The sequence below is a fragment of the Bufo gargarizans genome, chromosome 2, assembly GCF_014858855.1.
Source record: "Bufo gargarizans isolate SCDJY-AF-19 chromosome 2, ASM1485885v1, whole genome shotgun sequence".
Classification (NCBI taxonomy): domain Eukaryota; kingdom Metazoa; phylum Chordata; class Amphibia; order Anura; family Bufonidae; genus Bufo; species Bufo gargarizans.
Window position 1 is genome coordinate 475,093,888 of NC_058081.1, and position 21,382 is coordinate 475,115,269.

Below are 21,382 nucleotides of genomic sequence, written 5' to 3' on the forward strand. Positions count from 1 at the left end.
CTTCCGAGGTTAAAGTGCAGCAGTTGCCTATAGCAACCAATGAGGCCATTGCTTTTATTTTCCATAAAGCCTCTGATTGGTTGCTATGGGTAACTCCACCCCCACAACCTTATGACATACTGCTCAGGTCACATGACTACGCTCCCCTGACAGCTCACGTGACCCCAACACCCTACTTGCGGCAAAGGTCACATGACCCCGAGCTGTCACTAACCTTGATGCCCTCCAGCCGGGGTAGGTAGCCGTCCTCCTGCCTGTGGCGAGCTCTGTGCTCCGGGGCCGGTGTGGAGGAGACTGAGCTGGAGGCGGCCGGTGCCCCCGAAGTGTCCGCTCCGTCCTGGCCGCCGTTGCTGTAGTAGACGTAGAGCAGCAGCGCGATGACATTCAGGATGTAGACGTGCACGAAGACCATGACCACCACGAAGTAGGAGCGGGAGCACACGCTGTTCCCCTTCTGCATGCCGGCCAGCCTGTCCCTGATCGGCGGCGGGGGCTCCTCGTCAGGTGCCGGAGAGCTGCCCCCGATCCCCGGTGCTCCGTTCCCAGTGGTCTCCATCCCTACCCCGGCCTGACTGACTGGCTGACAGGAGCCGGGGCCGCGCTCGTTACCCTGGTAACCGCGCGTGCTACCTGCTAGCGACACCTGCAGGCGGAGCCGGTGACGTCACGGGAGGACCAGGAGGGAGGTTACTAGGAGACCGAAGATTATGCCACGTGACTGACTGACGGACGCGTGTATCCCAGAGACTGACTGACTGACAGCCGCGTGTATCCCAGAGACTGACTGACTGACGGCCGCGTGTATCCCAGAGACTGACTGACTGACGGCCGCGTGTATCCCAGAGACTGACTGACTGACGGCCGCGTGTATCCCAGAGACTGACTGACGGCCGCGTGTATCCTTCCCAGAGACTGACTGACGGCCGCGTGTATCCTTCCCAGAGACTGACTGACGGCCGCGTGTATCCTTCCCAGAGACTGACTGACGGCCGCGTGTATCCTTCCCAGAGACTGACTGACGGCCGCGTGTATCCCAGAGACTGACTGACGGCCAGAGACTGACTGACGGCCGCGTGTATCCCAGAGACTGATTGACGGCCGCGTGTATCCCAGAGACTGACTGACGGCCAGAGACAGACTGACTGACGGCCGCGTGTATCCCAGAGACTGACTGACGGCCGCGTGTATCCCAGAGACTGACTGACTGACGGCCGCGTGTATCCCAGAGACTGACTGACTGACGGCCGCGTGTATCCCAGAGACTGACTGACTGACGGCCGCGTGTATCCCAGAGACTGACTGACTGGCGGCCGCGTGTATCCCAGAGACTGACTGACTGACGGCCGCGTGTATCCCAGAGACTGACTGACTGACGGCCGCGTGTATCCCAGAGACTGACTGACTGGCGGCCGCGTGTATCCCAGAGACTGACTGACGGCCGCGTGTATCCCAGAGACTGACTGACGGCCGCGTGTATCCCAGAGACTGACTGACTGACGGCCGCGTGTATCCCAGACTGACTGACTGGTGGCCGCGTGCATCCCAGAGACTGACTGACTGGCGGCTGCGTGTATCCCAGAGACTGACTGACTGGCGGCCGCGTGTATCCCAGAGACTGACTGACTGGCGGCCGCGTGTATCCCAGAGACTGACTGACTGACTGACTGGCGGCCGCGTGTATCCCAGAGACTGACTGACTGGCGGCCGCGTGTATCCCAGAGACTGACTGACTGACGGCCGCGTGTATCCCAGAGACTGACTGACTGACGGCCGCGTGTATCCCAGAGACTGACTGACGGCCGCGTGTATCCTTCCCAGAGACTGACTGACGGCCGCGTGTATCCTTCCCAGAGACTGACTGACTGACTGACGGCCGCGTGTATCCTTCCCAGAGACTGACTGACGGCCGCGTGTATCCTTCCCAGAGACTGACTGACGGCCGCGTGTATCCCAGAGACTGACTGACGGCCAGAGACTGACTGACGGCCGCGTGTATCCCAGAGACTGACTGACGGCCAGAGACAGACTGACTGACGGCCGCGTGTATCCCAGAGACTGACTGACGGCCGCGTGTATCCCAGAGACTGACTGACTGACGGCCGCGTGTATCCCAGAGACTGACTGACTGACGGCCGCGTGTATCCCAGAGACTGACTGACTGGCGGCCGCGTGTATCCCAGAGACTGACTGACTGACGGCCGCGTGTATCCCAGAGACTGACTGACTGACGGCCGCGTGTATCCCAGAGACTGACTGACTGGCGGCCGCGTGTATCCCAGAGACTGACTGACTGGTGGCCGCGTGCATCCCAGAGACTGACTGACTGGCGGCCGCGTGTATCCCAGAGACTGACTGACTGGCGGCCGCGTGTATCCCAGAGACTGACTGACTGGCGGCCGCGTGTATCCCAGAGACTGACTGACTGACGGCCGCGTGTATCCCAGAGACTGACTGACTGACGGCCGCGTGTATCCCAGAGACTGACTGACTGGCGGCCGCGTGTATCCCAGAGACTGACTGACTGGTGGCCGCGTGCATCCCAGAGACTGACTGACTGGCGGCTGCGTGTATCCCAGAGACTGACTGACTGGCGGCCGCGTGTATCCCAGAGACTGACTGACTGGCGGCCGCGTGTATCCCAGAGACTGACTGACTGACGGCCGCGTGTATCCCAGAGACTGACTGACTGGCGGCCGCGTGTATCCCAGAGACTGACTGACTGACTGGCGGCCGCGTGTATCCCAGAGACTGACAGACTGACTGACTGACGGCCGCGTGTATCCCAGAGACTGACAGCTATATTGTGCCTATCTGCTGACCGGCCATACGCTTTACATTAGGGGTGCACACTGCACAGCAATTTTTGGGGTCTGAGGGCTACGTGATTGTTCTACTTCAAGGGGCCACAATAAAACTACTTCCAGTGCAGTCAAATTATTCTTAATGAGCACAATTTTGGGGCACTTAGCGATTAAAGGGCTCTGGCCCCTCCATATTACTTAGCTGTAGCTCCCCCTTTCCCGTCACTGACCATCAGCTTCTCCATCTTATGAAAAGGGGTTATGATCAGTCTATGATTGCCCCCAGATGTCATCTGCTGCCTTCCATCCTCATACAGCACTGCCCGCCAGGTGAGTATTGTGTTCTCAGGGGCACATCCCCCACTGACTTTCCATACAGGACTCTAGGAAAGTTGGGTGACAACCAGCATTACAGCTTTCCTGGACTCCTGCAGGGGAAATTTCCTAATGTTTGCTGCTGCACCCGCTGAACTTATACAATGCTGCATGAGTAGGGGGATCTGTTGCACAGGAGCTATGATGGCAGCACTGTGGGTTGGCACCCAGCTTTCCCAGGGACTGTGTAAATGAGCCCGGGATGGTGCATATCGCACCTAGTCAGCATCTAAAAATATCTGCCATCTTGGACTTATCAAAACAAAGCCGAGCACATTCCCTCTGAGATAACAGTGCGAGAAGCTGCTTTCCATCAGATCCCACACAGTTTTCAGCGCGGCGGTGGCACGACCCCCGGGGTATTTATAGCCGCACAGGGTGACATGTTGGAGTCGCCCTCAATGATCTAATCCCAACACATTCACCAGGCCTGACGTCTCATTCATTTACACAGTAACCAAGAACAAAGGCATGTGCCTGTTATGAGCACCCGGGCCACGGGCACCAAGGAACAAGACCACAGCGGCACCACCAACTACAGCGCAAAGACACTGGGGGCCACACGTTGGATAAGGGCTGGGGCAAATTTTGGTCATCTGCCAACTGATGGTCTGGAAATCGTGTGAGAGGTTGTGGAATCCACTTCATTATTCCATGTTTTTTTATTATTTTTTTTTTTCCAATGCAGTCTAATTGCGGCCCCATTGAATTGAATGGGTCCGCATCAAAGCCGCAAACACTGCGTCTCGGATGCGGACCAAAACAACCGTCGTGTGCACGAGGCCTAAAGGGGTATTCTGGTAATGACAAAGTATTACTATCGACTGGGACAGTTGACTACTGCTAGATGGGAGCTATGACCTCTGGGACCCCCACAGATCTCCAGAACAGGGGATCCTCCATTTGAATGGCACAGCAGATAAGCATGTCCAATGCCGCTCCATTCAGTGTCTAGACCAGGGACCAGCAACCTCCGGCAATCCAACTGTTCTGAAACGACAACTCCCAGAATTCTCCTTTTACTTTAATGGGAGTTAAAAGGCCAGCCAATTAAGTATGCATGCTGGGGGTTGTAGTCTCACAGCAGCTGGAGTGCCGAAGGTTGCAGATCCCTGGTTTATGGGACTGACGAAGATAGGAGACAATCGCCACCAGTCCCCTAACCTCCACTCCGTTCAAACAGCAGACATTAGGTCCCCGTTCTTGGGACTGGTGGGATTCCCAATGGGTGGACAGGCAGTTATCACCTATACAATGGAAATGCCCCTTTAACATGAGAAGGACCTTAGAGTCCAGCACTGGGTGGGGTCCTGGGTACCTGCATAGTCTTTACGGCTACCATATGCCTCATGCCTATAACAAGTACCTCTGTGGGTGGTATGAGGACCCCACAGCAGCATATTAGGTCACTCCGGAGGGGTTCTGGTAATAGGACAGCCGAGGTGCGGGATTATCAGAATTCTACTGTCTAGATCCATAGTTAAGTAGAATATGAGGCTGCTCAGGGCTTCATGACATTTTTAACATGAAATAGTTCCCCTCCAAGGCATGAACAAGGCTTTGTACTCCAGAGCAGCATTCAAAGTACTACATAAACTCCTAACATTTTAGCAGAATAAAATACACTGGATTTTGGCAGAGGGTTTCTACCTTCTACATCCAAATACATCTCCCACTATGCACTACAGCAAAGCTTTACGTTTCAAGCTTTAGTTTGTATGTAGAATGTATTGAGATTCTCGGCAGTGTACACTGACAAACATCCTGTGGATAGGAGCTGCCCAACTCTCCGCCCAGGCAGGTCATACTGCATTTAGACCCAGCAGCATCTCAAGCCTGTCTGTCAGCAGTGCTGGCTGACCTGTTACATGTGCACTCGGCAGCTGAAGGCATCTCTGTGTTGGTCCCATGTTCATATGTGCCCGCATTGCTGAGAAAAATGATGTTTTAATATATGCAAATGAGCCTCTAGGAGCAACGGGGGCGTTGCCGTTACACCTAGAGGCTCTGTTCTCTCTGCAAATGCCGCATTCTCTGCACTTTGACAGGGACAGGCAGTGAAATTATAACGTAGGCAAAAGTATAAAGTTACAGCGGCTCACCCCCCTCACCGTATGGATAAGGTGCTCGCCCTCAGGACCAGCAAGGATAAATGAGGTAAGAGCAATAAGGGGGCACACTCAAGAGGGAAACACAATGGTGAATATTAATATAGTACTTTAATACTTTAAAAACATACCCCTAAAAAATACATTAAAAAACCACACATGGGTCCTGTGATTGGCGTGATGAATACACTCCTACACAGAAATGACAATAAGATAAAGACGTGCTATACAGCATGCATCAATAACTGGGAATCTGATTCAATGTAGCGGCAATGTCCCAATCCAATCCACCCCGCATATTTGGACATTCACAGAAATGTGGGATTGTGGGCAAGTACATTCCCTTTATAAGGAGTGAGGATCCGCTCACTCAGTTGGCCACTGAGGAAGGGGCGCAAGACCCTGAAACGCATCTGGCATACAGAGTGAGCGTGGATTTACAAAAAGGATAAGGGAAGCCTGACAAAAGGAAAAAAGCATACAAGATCAGCTCAAATTAAAGAATCGGAGTAGCAGTCACAGAGTAGTGACATCAGCTGAGCGTCTATCTGGTCCCCTAAGCAACGAGGTCACGTGGGACACCACGTACGGCCAAGCACACCACGTGGGACGCTGCGAGAGTACGGCCACCTGGTAACAGCGCTGCGGAAAGGCAGTGAAGTGGGGTAAGACCAGGCTCATAAGAGCACTACAAGCCTCATGAAGAGACTGAGTATTGACATTATCAGTTCCATTGTGAAGTCAGGAACAGGTGCCGTAATTTATATCCACCATTGAATGTCCTCAATTGATGTTACTGGACACCTGAATTCTGTTGCAACACTAGTATTGCTCCACCTGGTTTTAGTGCCATTGCTATATCAGCAGGATTGTATTTAACGGGAACAGGACTCTCATTGGGACATTGCCGGTACGTTACCTACGATTGATTGGGACATTGCCGGTACGTTGAATCATATTCCCAGTTATCAGATTCCCAGTTATTGATGCATGCTGTATAGCACGTCTTTATTTTATTGACATTTCTGTGTAGGAGTATTCATCACGCCAATCACAGGACCCATGTGTGTTTTTTAATGTATTTTTTAGGGGTATGTTTTTAAAGTACTATATTAATATTCACCATTGTGTTTCCCTCTTGAGTGTGCCCCCTTATTATTGCTCTTACCTCAGTGAAATTATAACGTCTGGCTTTGTCAAAGTGCAGAGAGAGCAGAGCCTCTAGGTGTAATGGTAACGCCCCCGTTGCTCCTAGAGGCTCATTTGCATATAGTAAAAAGTTTTTCTCAGCAATGCGGACACATATGAACATTGGACCAACACAGATGCCTTCAGCTGCCAGGTGCACATGTAACAGGTCAGCCAGTGTCATATGTGCAAAAGGGTTTGTCCAATATTAGAAAACATGCCCGGGGTCAGCAACCTTCGGCACTCCAGGTGTGGTGAAACTGCAACTCTTAGCATGCACACTTGCGTGGCTGTTCTCAGAACTCCCATAGAAGTGAGTGGAGCATGCTGGGAGTCGTAGTTTCCCAACAGCTGGAGTGCAGTAGGTTGCGGATCCCTGGTCTAGAGGTTGTGTCTGGTATAGGAGCTCAGCCTCATTCACTTCAATAAAAAAGGACCTGTGACACCAGACAAACCCATTGTCAGCTCTGGTACTATTATTTTCTAATCCTGGAGCAACCCTTTAAAAACATTCTTCAAGATCTCTTCTTGCTGTTAATGAATTGAAACATTCTTAATGAACCCAGAGGTGTAAACCTTACACATGTGAAGGCTCCCCCCCCCTTGTTTATAAAGCTTTATCACTGTACAAATCAGCTAAACCAGTGATGCCCAACCTGTGGCCCTCCAGCTGTTGCAAAACTACAACTCCCATCATGCCCGGACAGCTTACAGCTATCAGCCTACACAGGGCATCGTGGGAGTTGTAGTTTTAAAGGCCGCAGGTTGAGCATCGCTAAGCTAAACAGTCTGGGCTCCAGACTGATACACTGTAGCAAACTACCACCGAGATTGGTGCAGCAGCTGCTGATGGGTTGCATTCACAGAGCATTTTCTAGACTGGATAGAATTGTATCCACCGAGAGCAGAACTAGCTTTGTACAGGTTTACGGTCTCTGAATGTAAACGAGTGTTCTTATTCATGGACAACAAGCAGAGATCTTGACAGTAGAGAGGAATGTACAGAAAATATAAAGTTGTAGAACTTTACATTTATCAATTGATAAAGCTTTTTAATAATTTCAATCATAAAAACCATCCAGGACGTATTTTGTTGGAGAGAACAGGGCAACGAATCTGCGTCAGATTTTAGCTGCATATTCCGGATTTTGCTGCACATTTCACCCTATGCTTTGCAAAAGTGTAGTAAATATCTGCAGCATAAATTGACGCGCTGCAGATTAAACCCCCATCCTGTCAATTCCCACACACATTTTTTACACTTACATTTTTTCCATAGTGGAAAATCCACAGCACATTCGCCCCGGCAGTGAATAGATGCAGGTCACATTTACTGCAGTCTTAGGGTCCCATTCACGTGTCCGCATCAGTTTCGCAATTTTGCAGAACAGGTACGGACACCTCCATTTTCAATGGGGCCGGAATGTGCTGTCCACAAAATGTGGAACGCACATTGCCAGTGTCCGTGTTTTGCGACGAATCCGCAAAACTCATACGGACGTGTGAATGGACCCTTAACTTGCAAGTAAAATCTGCAGTACAAAGCAAGTGGATGAAATTGTTCAACGAGCGCGCTGGATATTTGCATTTCATAATTTCCACTTCGTGCGAGTTTACCCTTAAAGGGGTTGTCCAGGATGTTGATACTGATGGTCTATCTTCAGGATTGGTCATCAATATCCCATTGGTAGGGACCCCCACCAATCAGCTGTCACCCTCTAGCTTCAGCGCCAGAACTACACTGCTCCGTCCCTTGCAGATAGAGCTGGTTACTTCAATGGTAACCAGCTCTGTCCACTACACAATGGACAGAGCCGTGTAGTTCTGGCACTGGAGCGACAGGGTCACAGCTGACCGGAGGAGGTGTGGGGTGTCAGACTCCTGCCGATCTGATTTTGATGGACTATTCTGTGGACAGTAACATCAATATCCAGATGCTGAACAAATCCTTTAAGGCTGAATTGACAGATTAGCTGCATAAATCTTTGCTGGCTGTACTATTCCTGTAAATGAGGCTTGTAGAAATCCACGCACGGTGCCACTGAAACAACCCGGCCAGATGATTTGCTGCAGAAGTTTCTGACGCATGTCAATATCTCCTAATACTTTACCTTTAAGCTGGACCCCATCGCGATATGTCTAACCTGCACTGACACACTGTGGCAGACAGGCAGCAAGAGGGAATATTTGTGCTGCTGTAGAGACACAGCTATTACATGTACAGGTGAAACTTGAAAAATTAGAACATCGTGCAAAGTTAATTTATTTCAGTAATGCAAATTAAAAAGGTGACGATACCATATGAGGCTCGTTACAGGCAAAGCGAGATATCTCAAGCCTTTACTTGTTATAATTTGGATGATTATGGCTTACAGCTTATGAAACCCCAAAGTCACAATTTTGAGGTCCCCTTTGCTCAGGGGGTATGGATTAATTAGCTGACTAGAGTCTGACACTTTGCTCCTAGAATATTGAACCTTTTCACAAAATTCTAATTTTAAGCTGCATTACTGAAATAAATTAACTTTTGGACGATATTAAAATTTTCCGAGTTTCACCTGTATACCATTCCGGCCCTTATTGTAAAGATGGCAGTGGCCCAGACACATCCCATCCGTGCTACAGCAGCAGGGCATGTATGAAAACGGGAGCGGAGGAAGAAAAAGAAAAAAAAAAAAAAAAACTACTGCAGGTTAAATGTTTTTAAAAATTGTTTTTTTTTTTGTAATTCTATTTTTTTTCTGTATAATTTTACAACAGTTCAAAATGACAGTTTGCATAATAATCTAACTCTATTAACAGCCATTCAAAAAATTGAACTACTTTTCCAACACTTGCCATCCGGAACAAAGGAAAGAAGAAGAAGAAAAAAAAAAAAACTGAAGATCGACCCTTTCACTGCAAGAGCAATTCTCTGCAGGCTGGTGGAGCGCTGGAAGGGTTAAATAGGGAAAAAGGAAGGAGGGAAGAAAAAAAACAGAAGAGCAGTGTCTGGAACAGAGCGCCGCTTACAGCATCTACTCAGGGAAAGGAAGGCGCTCGGGACTTTAAAAAAATCATACGGAAAGGGGAAGAAAAAATACAAACGGATCACGTTCCAAAATCAATGAGCAGGGTAAGAAAAGTGGGTTCTCTGGTTTTCTTCACATTTCTCGCAGCTACCGCGTTTCTTTGTAGCATCCGTTCCTCCTCACGCTCTAACATGCGCTCACTTTCCCGGGGAGAATGCGTCGGTCGTTTATGTGTCGTGAAAGTCCTTTAACAAAGTTCTTCTACGCTGCTCGGCTATATGCATCTGATTCTCCAGGTCCTGAGGGAGGAGAGGCACGTTCTCATCAGTCACTGACCAGACTTAAAGGGGCATTAGAAAACATTAGATATGGCCGTTTTCTGCTATTAATGGCGCAATACCGGTCCGCTAGTTGTGTCTGGTGTTACAGCTCAGCTCCACTGAACTGCAGGAGGCTAAACTGCAATACCAGACGCAACCCACAGGCGGGCAAGGTGCTGTTTTTTGAACAAAGCAGCCATGTTTTTTTTTTTTTGTTTTTTTTTATAAAATCGTATACAACCCCATTAGGCCCCATTTACACGTCTGGAATTGCGGACCCGCACTTCCAGGTCCGCATTTCCGTTCCCGAAAAAATAAAATAAAAAAAATAGAACATTTCCTATTCTTGTCCGCAATTGCAGACAAGAATAGGCATATTCTATTAGTGCCGGCAAAATGCGGAACGCACATTGCCGGTGTCCGTGTTTTGCAGATCCGTGGATCTGCAAAACACACTACGGACGTGTGAATGGACCCTTAAATGCCCACACCCTTGACTACGTATGCCCAAAATTATCATCTACTGATATATTTTAAATGAAAAACTCCTTTCTAAACGTATGACTGTCTCTAGAGGACAACTGCAAACCTCAGAAAATATATAAAACATCGGCAGGGTATGATAATTAGGGCTGAGGTGTCCAGTGGGCGTGTGCAGGACTTCCAAATGTCCAGATGACTGAACTGTAGCCTGCCCCATCTTTGGATGACTGACCTGGATGGCCCCTTCTACACCTCTTTCCAAATGTATTTCAAGAGCATCTGTCAGCATGATCAACCCTATTAATCCAGACGTACAGCCTGGTGGGGTTGATCATGCTAATAAAAACGATACCCCGATTAGGACAGTACGTTGCCCGACTGATGAGAAAACTGGAATTTTATTGATGTGCAAATAAGCTTACTGGTGCAGCAAGGGGCCAGCCACAGCCCTTGGAGCACCAGTTTGTTCCACCCAGTTGTACTCTGGACACATAACCTTAACGCTGGGTTCACACCTGAGCGTTCTGAAAGGAGCGCTCTTGTATGCGCGATTGTACCGCCGTTTGCAATCGCGCAGAGACAAGCGAACGCCCATTGTCGCGCGTTCCCGAAAGTCTATGTACGGGAACGCGCGACAAGACGCCCCAAAGAAGCTCATGTACGCGCTGTAAAACGCCCAGGTGAGAACCATTCCTATAGGGAATCATTGGTTTCTCATTGTTGTGTAGGAACGCGCTGTAAAACGCTCAGGTGTGAACCCAGCCTAAGTGTAGAAAGGGATTTACATTATCTAGAGCGTGGTGGGAGCAGCTCACAGGGATAAACCTAATGATCGGCTCCCTATAAAAAAGTGTAAATTCTGTCTGCCTGCAGTCACCACTAGGTGAAGCCTATGGAATTATTGCTTAATGTGTATAAGTAGTATGTATTAAGCTCCCTCTAGTGGTGGTTGCAGGCAAGCAGAATTTTATCAGTTAATTTTAGGTAATGTAGGCGATTTCCATCACAAAAGTTGAGCTCAAACCCAAAGAAAGATCTAAACATTACAAAATCTTGATTGTTGTACGCCGTTTGCATAACCATGAGTTTAGAAAGGGGTTTACACTTGCCACAGCCCTGGGGGGAACGGTTCATAGGGTTACATCTGGTGGGAGGTTCTCTAACTCCATGAGGTTTAGAGAGGAGGTTGCACAATGTTCTAAAGTCCTAAAAACAATGGGGGAGATTTATCATTTCCTTTACACCTGAAAAGTGGCGTTAAAAAGTCGCAGGAGCAACTCTAAAAAATAAAAATAAATTGTACCATCTTGCCTTTTTTGTGGTCATTGCCACTTTTCTAAAAGCGGGTGTGTCAAGGGTAGCAAGGGGGCGTGGTCAATCGCAGCAACAAATTTATCTTGATTTCCGCCCATTTTCTGGCGTAAATGAAGACAAATCTATGGCAGCTCTGAGCGGTTGTAGATTTCTGGTTAGCCGCACGGACTGTAGGAGGAGGCATACGTCTCGTCATAACTTAGGCGCATCCTCTGGCAGCGTGGGGGAATATCGACAGGCGCAAAAAGAGCCAGTCTTTATAAATCTCCCCCAATGTTCCTAGAACTTCAGAAATCCCACGAGGAAGTCACAAACCATGAAACGAGAAGAAGCTTGAAACACACTTGCCAGTACTCACCCCCCTGTCATAGCTGTCGGCTCGTTCTACCTTCCAGGAAAGGTTCTCAATCTCGGCCTCTAGCTGGGCCTGCTGATACTCAAACTACAAGGAATCACAGGTGTCAGATGACAGCAACAAATACGTCATAAACACGCTATAGGGGAGCCGACGCTTGTGGAACTCACCAGCTTCTTACGCGGGCCGGACTCCATGTAGTAAGCATAGGGATATGTATATTGCAGAGTGTATCGGCACTGAAGATGGAGGAGAGAGCGAGAACGGCATCACCAGCAGATTCTAATGAATTATACAGAATTTACCAGTATCTTTCATCAGTATAGGCCAGGGCATCAATTGACTATGGCACATACATGTATTACTGGTGAATATTGACTCGTCGTAAAGCCTCTCTTGCAGCCTGGCTGCTCAGATTTATACAGGTCCCAGGTAGTGCTGGCTATGATTTGCCCAGGAATCTATATAGGAAATCTTTCAATGCACATGCAGAAGGTGAGCTTCCCATTATCCAGGGTCCTGGGTGAATTTTAAGAATTAGGCCTCATGCGCACGAACGTATTTTCTTTCCGTGTCAGTTCAGTTTAGTTTTTTTCATTAATTTTAATGGGTCCACAAAAAAAAATAATGAAAAAAAAGAAGGTACTCCGTGTGCCTTCCGTTTCCGTATGTCCGCAAAACAATAGAACATGTCCTATTATTGTCTGCATTACGGACAAGGATAGTACTATTCTATTAGGGGCCAGCTGTTCCGTTCCGCAAAATACAGAATGCACACGGACGTCATCCGTATTTTTTGCGGGTCAAATGTTGCAATTAACATTTGGTGCAAGTTTTTGTCGTCCCCCCAACCCTCCCCCCTCCCCCAAAAAAAGCCCTGTGTGATACCAGCTAAAGGGGTATTTCTCCACCAAGCCTGAAAATAAAAGGGGCCGCAGCTCTGATTTAACGAAGCGTCCTCTAAGTTTCACCTTACAGCAGTTCTCCGGTGGCACGGGAAAACAGAAGAGTCTGCAGCCAGCCCTGTGGCCCTTTCATTCTCAGGATCTCTGTGGGGTCCCAGATGTCAGACACCTCCCTCCCTCCCCCCATTAAGTGATGGCTTATCCTAGCAACATGCCATCAATTTATAAGATGGGAGTACCCCTTAAAATGTATCTGTGGGAGAAGAGGGGGGCAAGCAGAAGCAGAAAAAAAAAAATGGAGGCTCAAGAATAGAAACTGTAAAGATCCAAAAGCAGACATGACCCCAGCCAAAATATTAAGCATAATCACTGGATGATGCCGGGACCTGCGTGGCTGCAGACATTATTTATGCTGGAATGTCTCACCTTTGCCAGCAGCTTTGCAGCATTTTGCAGGTACTGCCAATCAATCCAGGTGCCAAGGTTGTTCATTACCCGTTCCTGGATCTTCTCCTGAATTTGCTGGTAGGTTTGAGCTTCCAACTGCAGGCTCTTATTATGATTTTCCCACTGCCGGACAGTAAAATGAGGAGGATGATGAGGGTTGTCTATACGGTTGAATATATCGTCTCATTGGCCAATGTCTGTTTCTTGCTGATGCTTACTTACCCTCTCAAAGTAGAAGAGGTATTTCTTGAGGGCCTCTCGTGCCTGAGCCTGCTGACTCTGGTTTACGATATCGGGGTTCTCTTTATATCGGCTGCACTCGTAATATTCGCTACCATGTGTTTTCCAGTCACCAAGGCACATCCAGCAGAAGTCTGAGAACGGACACGTCATATGTTATTTCCTGACCATAAATATATTTCATCCTGTGGCTCTCTGTGCATGCTGAGAGTTGTAGTTTTGCAATAGCTGGAGAGGATCGCTGGTATGCTGTAATGGTGGCTCTGACTACAGAGTTACTTTATTTAGTGGCTTCATATAAACAATGTGTGTCATGAAACCTACACAAAATATAATACCCGATATATAAACCGAAGATACTTACCATGCTTGCACTTCGAACATTGCTGTAAGAAATAAAGAACAGTGTTACATGAGGTCCAAAAATATACTCAGACAGGAACGTATGATGCTTGAAGGGTCCCTTGAACATCCCTTAAAAGAAACCCCCGCCTATCATCAGAACAGGAGTCCTGTGACCTTTCTGTGGCCTTGAAGACACAGCCACAAAGGTGTGGAGAAGCCGCACTCTCCATTACTGTCTAGCCTTGCACAGCCATTCTCCTTCCCTTTGTAGTAGGATCTGACAAAACATGGGACCCCTAATGTGTCTAAGAGTCATGTTAAAGGGGTATTTCTATCTAATAAAATGATGGCATATGGCTAGGTTATGCAATCAATTTATGTTCTGAGGGGATATGACCTCTGGGACCTCAAAGTTCCTGAAAATGAAAGGGCTGCAGTGCTGGAGAGCTTGAGCAGTACCCAAGCCATTCACTGTACAGGGGGAAATTGCAGGAACGGCTCCATTCTAATGAGTGGCCCTGCAATGACGTGTGGCTGGGAGCCCCCACTGTGCAGGGCAAGACTGTAAAAAGGTTGCCGCACTAACCCAGCTCTGCAACCCCTCAGGATTGTGGAGGTCCAAGAGGTTAGCCTCCCACTGACAATAAAGTGATGCCATATCCTAGCGATATACGATACTTCATGAGATGGAATAGCCCTTTAAAGACAAGTTACTGGACAGTGATCATCACGTAGACACTTTCTTCTTCCCATTACTTACCATGTGGTTGCAACCTCCATTCTTTTCAATACAGATATTGCACTTGGGACACTAAAAGATAAAATAGAGAGTTCACAGTAAGTGGAGATAAGCGGTGCCACTTGCCCCTTCCACCTAACGGAATATAATACGCAATCAGTTGAGTTAAACCTTTATGATAACCATCTGTAGTTGTTGTAATGCGAAAAAAGGGGTTTGAGATTTTCTAGTATGTGATGTGTTACAACACAGTGAACCTGAATACGAGACCTCAGCGAGCCCGCAATACTGGTGACATGAAGCTGGATCACTGACCGGCAGCTCTGACACAGCAAACAGCTGCTGGAAATGCCAGGCTCTTAAAGCAACATCGCGCTGTGGACAGCATGTTACAGATGGGAGGGGAGGGATCAGAGATGGCCAACAGATTTGTGGGTAGAGTTTGCATAACTTGTCATTTACCTGACAGTTATTCCCGTCTCAGCCTATCGCTGGGATATGCTCATTACATTATGATCAGCCTGAGGCACCCACAGATCCTGAGAATAAAAGGACTGCAGTGCAAATTCAATGCTGCAGCCCTTGCACAGTCTCTCTGCACAATGGCACCCGGCCATCCACTGAGCATGGGATCTGCAGCACAGCTTCATTCAAGTGAACAGAGAACAGCTGCACGGCCAGGAGCCCCGTGTGCAGGAAAGAAAATAGCAAGGGGGCTGCAGCGCTGACTTTGCACTGTGGTCCTTTCATGCTCAGGATGGATGGAGGTTTCAGAGGTTGACCCAGACTGATCATAAAATGTCATAGCATAGCCTAGTCACGGGTCATCATTTCACGAGATGAGAATAATCCTATATTCCAGGAGATAACATTTGTCACCTATTCACGATTCATGTGTGGGAACCCCACGGATCACTGAAAAAGGGTACTCCATGTACCAACTCTCTGCACCAGCATGAAGACAATGGAGGACTATGACATGCATGCTCACCCCGCCATTCGAGTCTATGGGAGTTGGAAATGCACTTGGCCGTTTCTATACCTCCCACACAGCTGCATGGAGTGGCGGCGTGCACGCTCAACTGCCACTCCCTACAACCGTGATAGCTAATCTCCATCACCTTAGGTGTGGTGAAACTACGACTCCCAGCATGCTCCATTCATTTCTGTGGAGGTCTGAGAACAGCCACGCAAGCGTGCATCTTGGGAGTTGTAGTCTTACCACAGCTAGAGTGCCAGATGTTAGCCATCACAGCCATTTGAGATCATAGAGCATTCACTCTTGATTGACAGTCTTTCCTTTTCTGAGCACATAAACAAGGAAAAGCTGAGAGGGGTTGCTCAGGATTATAAAAAAAAATAAAAAAAAATGGCTGCATTCTTCCAAAACCGCCAACAAACCCTTTCAAAGGTTGTGTCTAACACTATTGCCCGGCGCCATGCACTTCAGTGGAGCAGAGTTACAATATCACACACAACCTGTGGACAGGTGTGGCACTATTTCTGCAAAACCTTTACAACCCCTTTAATTGTAATAAGTCCTGCAACTTTCTAATATACTACACACTGCTGCCAATCTCTGCTTGCTTCCATAAATAGGAATAATTTTTAGCAAGCAGAGATCTTAAAAATGGTGCAGAACTGAAACACAAACCTGATCAAAAAGAAGCAGAACCTTTCACTTTAGGACAATTAAACCCGATATCCATAAACATGAAAAACCCAAGTTCTGCCCTTTCCGCTAAACGTTTTCATCCACATTTCACATCTTACATCTTTAGTGTGAGCACTGATGTAGTTTGCCGTTTCAGAGTCGTCTGCACATTTCGTCAGCCACTTCCGGATAGTGGCGCAGTCTGTGGGAGCATGGTACATTTGGCGGCACCGGAAGCTAATATAAAATAATATGCAGAGAAATTATTAAGGAGGACAACAGCAGATATGGTGCTTAAAAAAGGTGGAAACAAATATACACAGTCCTGATCAAAAGTTTAAGACCACTTGAAAAATGGCAAAAAATGCTATTGAGCATGGCTGGATCCTAACAAGGTTCCAAGTAGAGCTTCAACATGCAACAAGAAGAAATGGGAGGGAGACAAAACATTTTTTGAGCATTCAATTTAATGAAAACAACGAATAAACTGAAACAGGCTGTTTTTCAGCTGATCTAACGTTTAGGACCACACCTCAGAAAAAAAAAAAAAAAAACTAAACCCCCCCAAAACAGAAATCCAACTTCCAAACATGAACTCAGTAATGAGTAGCTCCACCGTTATTGTTTCGGCATGCTTGATGCAAGCGTTTCCATAAGGTGAGTGGGAACATTTCTCCAAGTGGTGAAGACGGCCGCACGAAGGCCATCTACTGTCTGGAACGGTTGTCCATTTTTGTAAACGTCCCTTGCCATCCATCCCCAAAGGTTCTCAATTGGATTTAGATCAGGGGAACACGCAGGATGGGCCAAAAGAGTGCTGTTATTCTCCTGGAAGAAGTCCCTTGTCCTGCGGGCATTGTGTACTGTAGCGTTGTCCTGTTGAAAATCCCAGTGGTTACCACACAGACGAGGGCCCTCAGTCATGAGGAATGCTCTCTGCAACATCTGGACATAGACAGCGGCCGTTTGACGCCCCTGCACTTCCTGAAGCTCCATTGTTCCACTGAAGGAAAAAGCCCCCAGACCATTATGGCGCCCCCTCCACTGTGGCGCGTAGAAAACATCTCAGGTGGGATCTGCTTGTCATGCCAGTAACGTTGGAAACCATCAAGACCATCAAGGTAAAAAAAATTCTCAGAGAATAAAACTTTCTTCCACCTTTGAATGTCCCATGTTTGGTGCTCTCCTGCAAAGTCCAAACGAGCAGTTCTGTGGCGTTCAAGGAGACGAGGTCTTTGAAGACGTTTTTTGGTTTTGAAGCCCTTCAGTCTCAGATGCCGTCTGATGGTTATGGGGCTGCAGTCAGCACCAGTCAAGGCCTTAATTTGGGTCGAGGATCGTCCAGTGTCTTGACGGACAGCCAATTGGATCCTCCGGCTCATTGCTGATGACTTTTTGGGTCTTCCACTTGACTTTTGTTCCATAACCCCACAGGATCATTTAAGAAATTCCAAATGACTGTCTTACTGCGTCCCACCTCAGCAGCGATGGCGCGCTGTGAGAGATGCAGTTCAACAACCACGTTCAAAAAGGGAGAGTTTTTTTGCCTTTGCCATCGCAACGTGTGACTACCTGACAGAGAATGACAATGAATCCACATCTTTGCACAGATTTGGCCTATTAAAAAGGCATGTGGTTAGTGTTGAGCGAACTTTTGTTTTACGTTCGGTGTCTAAAGTTCGGGTTATCGAAAAATCGCGTTAAGGATTCTGCTACCACGGACCATGTCCGTGGTAGCGGAATCCATAACGCGATTCTTCGATAACCCAAACCCGAACTTTAGACGCCGAACTTAAAACAAAAGTTCGCTCAACACTACATGTGGTCCTAAACTTTTGATCAGCTGAAAAACAGCCTATTTCAGTTTAATTGTTCTTTTCAATTAATTGAATGTTCAAAAAATGTTTTGTCTCACTCGCATTTCTTCTTGTTGCATGTTGAAGCTCTACTTGGAACCTTGTTAAGATCCAGCCATGCTAAATAGGATTTTTTGCCATTTTTTCAAGTGGTCTTAAACTTTTGATCAGGACTGTATAAGGGGAATCTTTTCATCTGCAGAGTGGAAGGAAAGTCAACGCAGAGCGAGAAGGGTCAAACTAAATGACAGGGCTTTTATAGAACATGGTGTAGCCAGCGGCCTTATAAAAATAGCCCTGGCAGAGGATGCAAGTCTTCTGACTTTTTCCTGAAACATTAACCCATTTGGGTCAGAAGGGCTTAGTGCTGGATATTTCATGTCCATCTGAATGATCTAGTGAGAACAGAATGCATTAAGATTCCATATTTTGGTAATAGAGATGATATCTGTGCAAGGTTTGCCAAGAGACTGCAAAACAGAGAACTGTGCACAGTAAAATTTACTAAGTGGAGTAGATTAAAGGGGTTGTCTCATCTGAGAGGTTGGCGGTATATCGTTAGGATATCCCACCAATGTCAGATAGGTGCAGGCCCCAGAGGTAGGCATCTCCAGAACAGAAACCCCAAAGAGGATCACAGCTGCCCTCTATTCATTTCTATGGGAGTTCCAAAAATAGCCGAGCGTTGGATTGGCTATTTCCAGCAGTCCCACAGAAGCCAATGTAGCGGTGGCTGCGCTCGAGCGGTCTCCATTAATTTCTAAGGGACACCTGAAAAAAGCCAAGCACACTCGCTCTGCCTTCCCCCCCAGAGATCCCATAGAAATGAATGGAGAGAAAGCTGCACATGGCACTCTCCTTCACTTTAGGGGACCCGTTTTAGAGATGGGTGCGGCTTACAGCACCTAACTGATGGCACATCCTAGCGATATCACATCAAAGTTCCAGATCATACAACCCCTCCCTTTAAGGCTGAATTTAAACATGGTAGATTTGCTGCAGATTCAACCTTAATGGGGGTTCTCCAGGCTTTTAATATTGATGACCTGCCCTCAGCAGGGGTCTGTATGAAGGGAGTGCGCGCGTGCCGTCTTCCTCATCTCTTCCTGCTCGCTGCTGCTATGTCTATAGAGAGCAGGAAGAGAAAAGAAGTGCACTCCTCTTCGTACAGCTGATCGGCAGGGGTGCCGGGTGTCAGACCCCCACCGATGATAGGTAATCAATATTAAAAGCCTGGAGAACCCTTTAAGATTTGCCCAGGTAGTATCTGCAGGGAAGCACAGTACCAGGCTCAACAGTGAGCATGCTGCGGACATGGTTGTTCTTTTGCAGATTTTCAGCACTTTTAAAAGCAGCAAGGTTGAAATACATGGTGAACCTTTGTAGTCATTGTGTTGCTGCTTCCAACAGGTCACAGGACGACAGATCTTTAAATCCCCTTCCTAGATGCCTATTGCATCAAAATTTGGATTGAGGAAACACTTACCAGAAGACCTCGCTGCACCTATTGCACTGCACTCGACGAGCCTTTGGCTCCTGAACCTGTATGACCATTGGGCAGTCCGCACCGGGGCAGAGCTGTAGCTGATAGTGGCTCTGGGGGAGAAAGATAAAAGAAATCACACCTCACCTCAATATTTCATCATGAAGCGACACAAATATTGGGAGAGCTGCAAGATCAAACCGGAAAAAGGCCTTCTGAAGAGACATCATTCATACAAGCCAACAGTAAGAGGCAGGACCTGATTTATAATAAGAACCCATATCACTAAGATCAGTGGGGTCCGACCTCTGACCCCCGCAATCCTGAAGATGAAGATGTCCCAGTTTAGCACAGTCTCCTGAGCTGCGAGGGGAACTGCAGCACAAGCCTATTCACATGCAGAAGATCTATATGGCAACAGTGCTTCTGCCCACTGCCAGGGAAAGATGGCAGCCTGTCCCCAGACCTGGAGCATTTCCTACTGAATCCTTCCAATGATAATTTTATGAGTTTATATTCTTTAAAACCTTGCACCTCAACATGCACCGACTAAGCACGGAGCTGCAGTGTAAAGCATGGGGCTAGAATAGAGCCTGTGCCAGTGACAAGGGGCGTTCTGTTCCTCCATATTCAAGCAACATACCTCTACATAATCCCTGAAAAGGTATCGCTTGTATTTGTCCTTCAGTTCATCGTTCGGCAGTAAAGGAAAAACAAAGTCTTCTGGTGTTCGGAGCAGGCATTCCTGGGCCATGCAGGAGATACCTTAAGAAGAGAGAGGGGAAAAGTAAGGACGCATTGTTCCAAGAAAGAAGCACGAGATGTCTTAGGTGATGATCTCACCGACGCCGACTCCATCTTTCACTAGGACTATGCAGTGCTGCTCCCAACAGCTGCGGCAAAACTGATGCTGACAGGCGAGGTACAGCAGGTTCTCCTTCCGGACAAACTGCATGCAGACTGCGCAGTGATGGGAGGAATGTGCCACAACCTGAGGACACAGAGCAAAAGACAGACGGCAGGTCACCAAAGGCCACTGGTTTCATCATGGTGGTCAACTCCAAAATAAAAGACCAATGCAGGTCAACAGTCTGAAACTTGTGGCTGCCCAGCTATGATGCTACTACAACTCCTAGCATTTACAGTGATGAACTACAAAGTAAAAAAACCTGATATAAGTCAGTGGTCTGCAAATTGTGGCTACCCAGCTATGGTAAAACTACAACTCCCAGCATTCAAAGTGGTTAAAGGGGATCTGTCAGCAGATTTGTACCTATGACACTGGCTGACCTGCTACATGTGCGCTTGGCAGCTGAAGATTTTTTTTTTAAGTTTTAATATATGCAAATGATCCTCTAGGAGCAACGGGGGCGTTACCATTACACCTAGAGGCTCCACTCTGTGCAACTGCCGCGTCCTCTGCACTTTATCAGGACCAGGTAATGAAAACGTCACACCATCTGGCCCTGTCAATCAAAATGCAGAGGGTGCGGCAGATGCAGAGAGAGCAGAGCCTTTAGGTGTAACGGCAACGCCCCCGTTGCTCCTAGAGGCTCATTTGCATATATTAAAACGTCATTTTTCTCAGCAATGTGGGCACATATGAACATGGGACCAACACAGATGCCTTCAGCTGCCAAGTGCACATGTAACAGGTCAGCCAGTGTCATAGGTTCAAAACTGCTGACAGATGCCCTTTAATTCACCAAACCTCCTCAGCTCCACGCTAGGAGTTGTAGGTTCAACACAGCTGAGAGG

The 21,382-nt window shown here is 47.7% G+C and overlaps 2 protein-coding genes across 2 annotated transcripts in view; both read right to left on the reverse strand.

Annotated features, from left to right (window-relative positions):
* The window catches only part of P4HTM (prolyl 4-hydroxylase, transmembrane), a 47,512-nt gene extending 46,877 nt beyond the window's left edge, over positions 1-635 (reverse strand). Inside the window, 1 exon segment of the mRNA XM_044277860.1 lies at positions 215-635. Coding sequence (XP_044133795.1) covers positions 215-556 — 342 coding nt within the window. The 5' untranslated portion in view covers positions 557-635.
* An 8,535-nt stretch (positions 636-9,170) lies between these two features.
* The window catches only part of ARIH2 (ariadne RBR E3 ubiquitin protein ligase 2), a 31,378-nt gene continuing 19,166 nt past the window's right edge, over positions 9,171-21,382 (reverse strand). Inside the window, exons 5-15 of the mRNA XM_044277861.1 lie at positions 20,468-20,615; positions 20,268-20,389; positions 19,628-19,737; positions 16,405-16,522; positions 14,653-14,703; positions 13,912-13,933; positions 13,530-13,681; positions 13,287-13,430; positions 12,126-12,194; positions 11,959-12,042; positions 9,171-9,782 (exon numbers count right to left, since the gene is read on the reverse strand). Coding sequence (XP_044133796.1) covers positions 9,711-9,782; positions 11,959-12,042; positions 12,126-12,194; positions 13,287-13,430; positions 13,530-13,681; positions 13,912-13,933; positions 14,653-14,703; positions 16,405-16,522; positions 19,628-19,737; positions 20,268-20,389; positions 20,468-20,615 — 1,092 coding nt within the window. The 3' untranslated portion in view covers positions 9,171-9,710. The remainder of the gene's footprint in view (positions 9,783-11,958; positions 12,043-12,125; positions 12,195-13,286; positions 13,431-13,529; positions 13,682-13,911; positions 13,934-14,652; positions 14,704-16,404; positions 16,523-19,627; positions 19,738-20,267; positions 20,390-20,467; positions 20,616-21,382) is intronic.